The sequence below is a fragment of the Scyliorhinus canicula genome, chromosome 18 (genome assembly GCF_902713615.1).
Source record: "Scyliorhinus canicula chromosome 18, sScyCan1.1, whole genome shotgun sequence".
NCBI classification, from domain to species: Eukaryota; Metazoa; Chordata; class Chondrichthyes; order Carcharhiniformes; family Scyliorhinidae; genus Scyliorhinus; species Scyliorhinus canicula.
The window spans coordinates 23,650,993-23,661,883 of record NC_052163.1 but is presented as its reverse complement, the minus strand read 5'-3'; the positions used below and the strand labels follow the sequence as shown (position 1 = coordinate 23,661,883).

The 10,891-nt window shown below is 49.9% G+C and overlaps 1 protein-coding gene across 3 annotated transcripts in view; it reads right to left on the bottom strand.

Moving 5' to 3' along the window:
* Positions 1-5,212: 5,212 nt before the first annotated feature.
* ccdc40 (coiled-coil domain containing 40) overlaps positions 5,213-10,891 on the bottom strand; it is a 123,083-nt gene continuing 117,404 nt past the window's right edge. For all 3 annotated transcript variants that reach the window (XM_038777198.1, XM_038777200.1, XM_038777199.1), the window contains one exon: positions 5,213-5,469. In XM_038777198.1, the coding sequence (XP_038633126.1) occupies positions 5,233-5,469 (237 nt within the window). In that variant the 3' untranslated portion in view covers positions 5,213-5,232. The remainder of the gene's footprint in view (positions 5,470-10,891) is intronic.

Below are 10,891 nucleotides of genomic sequence, written 5' to 3'. Positions count from 1 at the left end.
GGTAGGTGGGGTAGGGGGGAAGGAGAACAGGAGTTCAGTGATAGAACACCCAGGGCGGAATAGGGGGATACCAAGGGGGGGGGGGGGGGGGGAAGAGAGATATATCAAGAAAGATGTATGTACATAAGAAACTGTATAAATTGTAAATATCAGACACTCCGTAAAATTGAAAATGCCAATAAAAACATTTAAAAAAAAAAAAATTCACTGTCCTGAATCCAGTGAGCTACATTGCGATGCTCATTGGGCACATGCAGCTCATAACTTTGATTTAATTGAGGTTATGCCTTGAAATGACACTGACGTTCTCGTCCTCAAGCATGGATGGATTGTGACATACTCTAACAATCTGCCACTCCTAAATTAAAATTGATTCCCTTGCATCCTGACTGATTTCCAGATCAGTCAAACAACTCTTACCCTGCAGGCATAAACAGCAGAGAACTGCTGGGAATATCCCACAGGCCAGGTGGCATCTGTGGAGAGAAACCGAGTTTATGTTTCAGGTTGACATGATCTCTCATCAGAATTGAAGACAGAAAGTAAGAGTTTAAGCCAGTAGAAGTGGGGAGAGGTCTGTGATAGCCTGGAGGGCAGGGAGATTGAAATGACAAAAGATTTCATACTGCAACAGCTAAAGAGATGTAATGGGTATAGTAAAGAAAAATGTTATGTTCAAATGAGGTGCACATGGTGATATAACAACCATCTGAATGCCACATGAAGGGCAAAAGAGCAAACAAGACAAACCCAACAAAGCTTTGAAGATAATGAAAAATGGGCAATTTGTTTGATTGCCATAGCTGGTTGAAAAGGAAAATTACCAGAATATTTCTCCTGCAAAGATCAGTTTGTCTCTCCTCAACTAGCTCTCAAAACGCTTGGACGTGGTAAGAATTTTAAACTTGCCAAATCATTACCCAGTATAAGATCTATCCCTTTATAGGTAAACTAGGAACAATTCCATTTACTCAGTTCCTTGGTAAATTTACTTCACACGCGGAATTGTCCATAGGTTCTGCAAAGATTCCCTGTTCATATGTTCTATTTCATCAAACCATCTGGAACACAATTGTATCATTAGCCACCATCAATGACGGATTTGTCTCAGTAATTTTCAAGATACTGATTTGTTTTCTTGTTTTTTTGAAGGAAGAAATTAATAGTTCTCCCTGTGAGACAAAACCAGAATAAACTTCAACAAACTGCTTCACTTTAGCAGTATTCAAGATATAATCCCCTTGACTATCTTAAGCTGCATTCCCTGTTCTATGTTCTACTGCTTTTCAAACAGTATAGTAATATTCACCATTATGAATCTTAACTGATAAGTACCAATGCTCATAATGGTCTGTAGATTCAAAATCGTGCAAATGCCCTGAATATATGTTCTGATCCTTGACCAGACCCCTAAGCATTTGGTAAGATTCAGTCAGGGACAAATAACATTATTTTTAAACGTTGACAAAGTTTGAAATTTAAGAGTTTAAACTTTTTAAATCAGAAAGATAATTTACAATATCAGTTGTAAGGATCCTCCTATTTAAACTCGGTTTGATTCCTGTTTTCCCCTTTTTATGTTTTGCTGTTACAATTTGGACCTATGCTTGATTTATGGACGTGTGTCTTGAAGACAACCTGTATTTTTAACCCAAGCAGAAGCAGTAACCTGTCACTTTAAGAAAGCAGTCTGCATGAAGCAGCCTTATTTCAAACAAGCAGATTCCAGAACCATTTGATTGACATCAGTGATTACTCAGATTGATGGACTTGGCTGGCAGCCAATGAACTGGCACGAGATGCTAGGCTTTGTCGATAGCCTGTGGTGATTGGTTTTGATTTCTCTGAAATGTCTCTCTCCCCAGTAAGGCTGGGTTATAGTTTCACTTTCAGTTTAGAAGATGGAAGAAGCTTCTCTGATTTTCTCACTCTGATATAATGAAATATCTCTGCGAAATCCAACGTAAGAACTCTTCTTTCCCTGGTAAGGCTAGAGGCAATTTTAGTGAAACTGCAAAGGATTGAGATTAAAAACTCAGGCTGGAAGCTGGGTTTAATGTGAGACAAAGAGTCCTATGAGAGTAGTCTCAAAGGTGGACCTTTGAATTAAAGGCCCAATTTAATAAAGGCTCTCCAGCTGAAATCTTACTGCCTGTGAGTACTGAATGAGTGTTACTGCCAGAAGACCATCACCAACTCCACACCGGTGGCCTCCCCATGCTGGGGGGACAGCCTACTTCAAAGAATTAAACATCGAAAGATGTTGAAAATCTCATCCATTTTTACTTGAATCCCTCTTATTTTCACCCTTTCCATTCCTCTATGTTGTTTGTCAAATGTTGGTAGAGGGTGGACATTAAAGGGGTGGTATAAGGTTAGTTTGCTGTTTTTCATTGTAACTACTGCATATTTCATGTTTACTTATGTGATAAATAAACAACTATTGGGTCACAACCTACAAACCTGGTGACTATAAATTATTGGGCAGCCAAGGGCCAAAGGTTTCGGGAATTTTATACAAATTATCGGTTAATACACCGGGGCCGGGACCTGAGGTGCTGGAATTGGCTGCGCACAAGCACAGGGTGTTGTAAATATTATCTTGTGCTTGAACATTCAGCGTAAGTATGAGAGTCATGTGAATCATCAGGCCAACTGTGGTTGAACACACCACACTGCACAATGAATGACAGCTGTGACCAAGATAAAGTCCACAGATTACTTAACAGCCCACAGTCATCAGTAAACACGGTGAGTCAACTAATCCCACTGACATCCTGTCTCTCTCGAGTGATTCCAGTCTTTCAAGGATCTAACTTGGAAATACTCTCCTAAAGTTGCTCCAGCTCTTCTGAGCCGTCTTTGGTTAACGGGTTCCTTGAGCCCACTTCATTTAAAGTGTGCTAACTGCAGCCCTTTTCCTGTTTGGAGTCCATTTTTCTGCATCTTTCTTTGTTACCTTAATTCAACCGAGACCTGCCTCTGCCCCAGTCTCTGTTCTCTGCTTGGGAACTTATTTTGGGCCCTGTCCCTTCTCCCTATTGGGACCTGAAGTGCACTAATTTAAATAATTTAACTTCAAATATTAAAAGCTTTGAAATAGGCAATTGTAGTAATGAGCATTTACAGCTTTGAAATAAATTATTAGAGCCCTTTCTCAGCATGCTAGTGCTGGAAAGTAACAATCACAAACTTAATGACCTTCACGGGATGGGCAAACAAATGTATGACAAGAAGCACAGACTTCAACCTTCAATTAGGTGAAGACTGCTGCATCCTGTATAATTCTTTTTTTTAAACTATTTTAATTCATATTTTTCAAACGTTATACATGAACAACACAATAAAACAATTATCAAACCGCAGAAACTCTACCTCCCCCCACAATGCGGCACAACACTCAACAGAAACACCAACCCCAAGTTCCCCCCTCCCTCCCCCAATGACTAATGGTGACCAGTTCTTTAAAGTACAGAATAAACTGCTACCATCTCCAGTAGAACCTCTCAGTTGCCTTCCCCACAGTGTACTTAACTTTCTCGAGATATAAAAATTCCACATGATCCCCCAGCCATACTGAGGCACTGGGTGGAGAAGCTGACCTCCACCCCAGCAACACCCGCTTCAAGCAATCAGCGAAGCAAAGGCCATGACATCTGCCCCCGCCCCAGTCTGCAGCTCTGTCAGGTCCGATACCCCAAATATGACCCCTAAGGGACAGGGCTTTAGTTCAATTTGTAGATTTGCCAACATGGTGCGAAAGGAGACCCAGAACAGCATGAGTTTAGGATATGACCAGATATCCATTGTGCTAACTGACTATCCCTCACCATGTCAATGGAAGACATTTAAAGACGATGGCTGCAGGGGCTGCTACAGCTGCTGGCGCCATGAAGATGTGATGTCAAATAAAGTAATTCAGTGAGGGAGATCATAGCTGTAATGGTTGTTGGGTTATTAAACATTTCAGCATTGTCTGTCAATTATATCCACTTCAACTCATTGTGTGGACAATGGAACACATCGATACTGCCATCACATGACTAACTGGCTGGAGATGCCTCAAGCCCATCCCAGCAAGGGAGTTTAGGACCAACATGTCAGGGCACGATATCACCCAACAAATGGATGATACCTTGAAAAGACAGTCATCTCAGGGAATGAAAATAGGCCAATTCATTTCACCTGCAAAGATTATTTTTCTTCACCACAGAGGTTTGACCGGAATTTTGACTGAAAAGTCAGTAATTTCCAACCTCCACTTGTCCTCAAGGAATCAGGAGAGAATCCTTCAGGCCTGCGAAGTTTTCAACTGCTATGATTAAGAACTGTGTACATAAGTGAACAGTTCATTTTTATTTTCAGTAATCGAAGTGCTCAATACATCTCTAGATATCATCTTTTCTTTTGTCTGTGTGTTTGTTGCATTTACATATTGGGTGTGATGGAAATAAATGTTTATCCTTTCTTTTGATTAAAATTACAGGGACTGCTGTTTGTTCTTTAAACTCAGGGAGTTATAATACTCCTCCTTAAAAATACATCATGATGCGGTCAGCTGAGAAATGTGGCAAGGGGAAAAATATCCCACACCTCTCCCCATCTATAACATACTGTTATACTGAAGAGTCGGCTAAGTTTAGCTCACTTGGCTAGACAGCTGTTTCATGATGCAGAGCAAGGGCAGTAGTACAGGTTCAATTCCTGTACCGGCTAAGGTCACTCCCTACCTTCTCAACGTTGCCTTTGCCTGAGGCGTGGTGACCCGTAGGTTAAATCACCAGTCAGCGCTCCCCTCAAAGGGGAAAGTAGCCCATGGTCATCTGGGACTATGACAACTTTAACTGTTAGTCCTAGTTTACATTCTATGATTTTTTTACTTTCTTGATCAGTTTTCTCCCAGATGTCACCACGTTATTTACTTCTTAATTTGACTTCTTCTGAACATTATCTGTACTCATGTAAAATGATCTGATCACCAAAACTAAATTAGCAAATCAACTTTTATTTCAAAATATGAATTCACATCAACATGAATCTGCAGATTCATAATATTCAAATATTGTTTTTAACACATTGCGTGCAAGCCATCCTTTGGACTCAGTAACAAACAATATACTGTTGTACTGAATTAATTAATTGCATTCCCACTCACTACCGTTGTTATTAATGTATGTTTTCTTCACCAATTAGTTTGCTGGAATTTTGTGTATCCTTTTATGGTAGTTCTTCTTATGCCGTTCCCTGTGCTGCTATTGCAAGTGTCACTTTACGAAGTACTCCCTGATACTGTGGCCACTCCTCCTGGACACGAGCAATGATAGTGCTAATGGTGTGGATTCGACACTGTTGCTTCTGTGTTTCATTCCTCAGTGTCTGTTCAGATTTGCATAGTTGTATGTACTTTCCTTCTTTCACTGCCTGAAGATATTTGAGCCGTGTCTGGACAGTCACTATTTTGGCAAGATTCTGAAATAACAAGAAATAATAAATCTTTCATTTCTATATATGGTCTCATTTAACTTACTGTTTCATTATCTCTAGCCATTAATGCATCTTCACAACCTGCTGGTGCATTCCTTGGGCAGAGTGAGCCCAAGTGCATCATTTGATGCATGGATAGGAGACTATGTCAGAGTGCGATGTAGTGTGCGGGTGAGAATTTAGTTCAGTGGCAAGTTCTAGTAAGATTTTTCTCTAGTTTAAATTCATATCAAGGGTCAGGCTCTGACATAGAACAGGCTCTGACAGAACTTTCAACCTTCAAGTGAGTAGTGGCAGTCATATGTCATGCATCTGAAATCAGTTGGTTTAATTGGTATTAATTACTGTAGCAGGAATCTAAGCTTGATAGTGACTCAGAGACTCTACATAAGCAGATATTGGGCGAGATTTTCCGACCCACGCCGGTTGGGAGAATAGCAGGCCGCGCCGTTTTTTCCTGCGACGCCGGTCCGACGTGCTCCCGCTATGCTCCCAACCGGCCAAATTGTTGTAATCGTGTATCGCGTGCAAAACCACGGCGAATCACCCAACGCAGGCAAAAGGTCGCTTCCCCGGCACCCCCCGCTGTTCTCCGGGCCGGATGGGCCGAAGTCCCGACGTCGTGACGCATGGTCAGTACGTCGCCGTTCGCACCTTCTTTTTAAAGTCGGCAGCCAGTCGTGCTGGCTGACGAGGAGTGAGGAGGTGAGCGGACCGTCCCGGAGTCTCGGCAAGCTGGGGAAGGTATCCCCGAGAATGCAGCAGCCAGTGGTTGGGGGGGGGGGGGGGGGGGGGTGGCGGGGAAGAGGGAGAAGTGGGGTGGAGAGGGAGAAGGGAGAAGTTGGGGGGGGGGGGAGGGAGAAGGGGGGGAGAGGGAGAAGTGGGGGGGAGAGGGAGAAGTTGGGGGGGGGAGAGGGAGAAGTGGGGGGGGAGAGGGAGAAGTGGGGGGGAGAGGGAGAAGTGGGGGGGAGGGAGAAGTGGGGGGAGAGGGAGAAGTGGGGGGAGAGGGAGAAGTGGGGGGGGAGAGGGGAGGGTGGGAGAGGGAGTGAGTGGAGTGGAGTGGGTCGTCCACCCCCCGGATGCAACATGTCAGCCGCCCTGCCATGGCAGGACGGTCACGAGGACACGGCCACTGGTTCCCCTGTGGCTGATGGCCACAGCCCACTGACGCACCGGTGAGGAGGACGTGCTGTTAACTGCCCGTAGAAAGGACGCAGAAAGTGACCAGGGGTTAGGATGGCCGCGTGTCAGCAGCGCGACCAGGCCACCGGGACACACAGGTATCCCGTGGCAGGCAGCTGCCGAGGTGTCGAATAACCTCCGTCTAACATGTTGTTTCTCTGCCCCCCTCCACCCTTCTGTAGGTGAGCAAAATGTATTCAAACCGAACGGCTATGTTCAGCGCAGTGGTTGGGGCTGCTGCAGTGCAGCTGGAGATCGAGCAGCGTCCACAGCCACATCCCATAGTTGATGCAGGGCCAGCTGCAGCAGCAGAGGAAATGGCCGCGGAGTTGCCCGTCGTCAAGCAGCATGGAGGGGAGGAGCAGGAGGAGGAGGCAGTGATGGTGCAGCCAAGACGCCAACCGAGGCCTAGGGTGTACCGTGGCCGGATCTCTTTCGAGACAATGCTGAACATCACCTGCAGTAGGAGACTCCGGTTGAGCAGAGAGACGGTGACACATATCTATCACCTCTAGGCGCACCTTGCCCCACGTGGAACGGGAGGAGGACACGCGATCCCGGTTGCCGTCAAGGTGACGGTGGCATTTAACTTTTATGCGACCGGCTCCTTCCAGTCTCCGAGCGGGGACCTATCCGGGATCTCGCAGTCATCGGTGCACAGGTGCATCCGGGATGAGACCGACGCCCTCTATGCCATCGCCGATCGCTACATCACCTTTCCCGAGGACCGAGCAAGTCAAGACGCACGAGCACGTGCATTTGTCAACGTGGCCGGGATACCGATGGTCCAGGGGCTCGTTGATTGTGTTCACATCCCCATGCGCCCGCCTGCAGGCAACAGGGAGGTGTTCATAAACAGGAGGGGGACATACTCCATGAATATCCAGGTGATATGCGACCCCCACGTGAGGATCATGCACATGTGCACAAGGTTCCCTGGGAGTGTGCCTGATGCATACATTCTTGCGCAATCATTCAACCCTGATATGTTTGAGGGACGCCCCCCCTCGGGCTGAGGGGCTGGTTGCTGGGCGACAGGGGTTATCCACTGAGGTCTTGGCTGATGATGCCCATATGGAGGCCTCAGACCAACGCGGAGATCCTTTACAATGAGGCCCATGCAGCATCCAGGGATGTGGTGGAGCGCTGCTTCGGTATGCTGAAAATGCGATTCAGGTGCCTGGATCGCTCCGGAGGGGCCCTGCAGTACCAGCCCGACAGGGTCGCTCGCATTGTAGTGGTCTGCTGTGCGCTGCACAACATCGCGATGCAGAGGGGAGATGCCCTGGTGGAGGAGTCGGACGGAGAAGCCACTGGCAGTGGTGCCAACACGGAGACGGTGGAGGAGGTTGGTGGTGCGTTGGGCGCAGCACGCAGACACGACCCGGGTGCTGGTAATGCACAGGAGGCTGCACGACGGCTCCGGCGAGGACAGCGGGCACGCGACGCGTTGGTGGCAGCAAGATTCTCGCGCCGCGTGCGACGGCCCCGCTGATCACCAACACTACCATCTGGATCGCCAGTCGTGCAGATGGTCAGCACACAACTGCCACCACCACCACCCCCCGCACCTCCGCTCTGTGTACACTGCTCCAGTTCTAAATCACCCTTACCACTTCGACACAACGGTATGGCACGACATTCATGGCTGTGTCAGCGGGTGTGATCAGTGCCGTGTTGAATGATGACAACCCGCTCTGCGATGAGCTGTGAGTTCAGAATCGTTAGACAAAGTCTGACTCATGGTAGTAGCTGAACCATCCATCTCAGTGGTCGCTGAGTTAGTAAGGGACAATCCATCACGTGCCCGCGTGGGGTAGCTGTGGGAGGGGGTGGGGGGGAAGAGACTGCACACCCGGCACCGAAGTTTCACCACTCGCCAACCCCAGCAACACTCGGTCACCATCACGATCCCTGTGTCAACGGAAAAATCACACTTGCACGTTAGGTGCAACAGTGCGTTTAATGGTGAATATTACGTACAGATGCCCTAGCCCCTACAACTAAACTGTGCCCTTCACCCGTGCCAACTTACTATGTGTCCCTCTTCATTGCCTTACGGACCCTACTACTACGTCTAAGTGAATCCCCAGATGATACAGCAGGAGTGGAGGCGGACTGCTGAGAATCACCCCCTGCGACTTGTCTCCCCGTCGGCACTCGTTTCCTGGGGCGACCCGGCCTTGATGGGCCAGGCTGCTCCGCGGGCGTTTCAGATGACATGGTGCCACCCTGCTCAGCCCGCTGCCCACCCAATGCACCAGGGATGGGACCGGGGGAGGCCGAGCGTTCAGGGACGTCCCGTGATGGAGTTAATGGGACGGGCCCCAGAACCTCCTCCTCCCTCGGGGAGCCCGGTGGCCCCCGGGCCTCACTGTGGGACGGAGGTGCGAGCGGGGAGGTGCCCCGTCACCCCACCGACACCTGGAGCTGCCAATCCTGGAGGCCTGCAACGATATCGACCAGGGTCCGAAGATTCGCTGAGACGGAGTCCAGGGAGTGAGACATTCCCGCCGGGGACTGTGCGACCTCAACCTGTGAGTGCACGACGCCATCCAGCACGTGTGCCAGGCGGTTGATGCTCTCCGCGACTGACTGCTGGGACTGTGCCATGGCGTGCTGGGACTGTGCCATGGCGTGCTGGGACTGGGCCATGACCTGGTGAGACTCGACCATGACCTGGTGAGATTCGGCCAGGGCCCGTAGCGCGCCAGCAATGTCATGTTGGCTGTGGCGCATTGTTGCCTGTGAGAGGGCAGCCCTCTCCAGGGCCGTGGATGACACGTGCACGTGAAGCCCAACGTCTTGCAGAACCTGACCCATGGCCGAAACCGTGTCACCTATTGCCTCGACTGCGGACGCCACCCTTGCGGTGTCGGCCTCGGTGGCTGCCATGAGCGGCACCACTCCCTGCTCCTGGACGCGGTTTGACTCCTCTAACTGCATCTGCAGCTGCTGGAAGACAGCCCTCATCCCATCATTCTGTCCCTGGGTTTCGAAATGCATCGGCTGTCCACATGGGTCGAGTAAATCCAGGAACCCGGGAAACGTCTGGGAGCCAGCTGAATGCTGGACCAGGGCTGCCCTCCGACCGTCCAGCCCCTCGGCTGCTCCGACCTCCACCTGCTGTACCGGCTCAGCTGTGTGGTGCACACCAGACCATGATCCAGGAGACTCATCACTTAATTGCCCAACCGAAGTGAGTGTCTCTGGGATGGTGGATAGTCTGGGAGATAGCAGTGCCGCAAGCTCTAGGTCCTCGTCCATCATAAAATCAGCTGTGTCCTCGTTCCAGTCATATTCGAGCGCAGGCTGCACGCGGCCCACGTCTGGTTCTCCCTCAGGTGACTCTGTTGAGTGTGTCGCCGTCCTTTGTGCGTCCTGCACGCGAGTCCGGGGTTGGGAGGATGGCACTCCTGGCTGACCTGCCACGCTCCGGCGTGCGGCCCTGGTGGCAGATGGGCATATGTGTGTGGCATCAGACGGCCCTGGACGTTCGTGAGCACGCCCTAGGGAACAGAGTAATACGGGGTTAGTTAGACACACTCGGCCGGGCGTAGAATGGTCCAGTGGGTAGAGTGTGAGGGGACAGAGGATGGAGGGTCCAGTGGGTAGAGTGTGAGGGGACAGAGGATGGGGGGTCCAGTGGGTAGAGTGTGAGGGGACAGAGGATGGGGGGTCTAGTGGGTAGAATGTGAGGGGACAGAGGATGGGGGGGGTCCAGTGGGTAGAGTGTGAGGGGACAGAGGATGGGGGGTCTAGTGGGTAGAGTGTGAGGGGACAGAGGATGGGGGGTCAAGTGGGTGGAGTGTGAGGGGACAGAGGATGGGCTGGGGGGGGTGTTGTCATGCACTTGGTTCTGCACCTCCAACCTCGCATTGCACGACCTCCCAGGTGCCAGGTCCCCCAGCAAGGTCCAGTGCCCTCTCTTCAAAGACTGTCAGGGGGTGCATGATGGGTGAACACCCTCCGGTCCTGTTCCGCTCCCGGTTGTTGTGAGCAGTCTTGTCCTGTTTTTGGGGGGGGGGGGGGGGGGGGGGCATGGATAGATCATCACAATTCGGCAGGGAACATCAGGGCATTCAGATATTGGCACAGGTTGAGGGGACAGTCGCAGCTACACCATGGCATCTCTCCAGAGGGTCGCAGCGCTCATGTGACAACTTGGTTAACCACCCTCCACTCACTCTCGCCCCCCCTCCCCCTCCCCCTCGTGCCCGTGGGG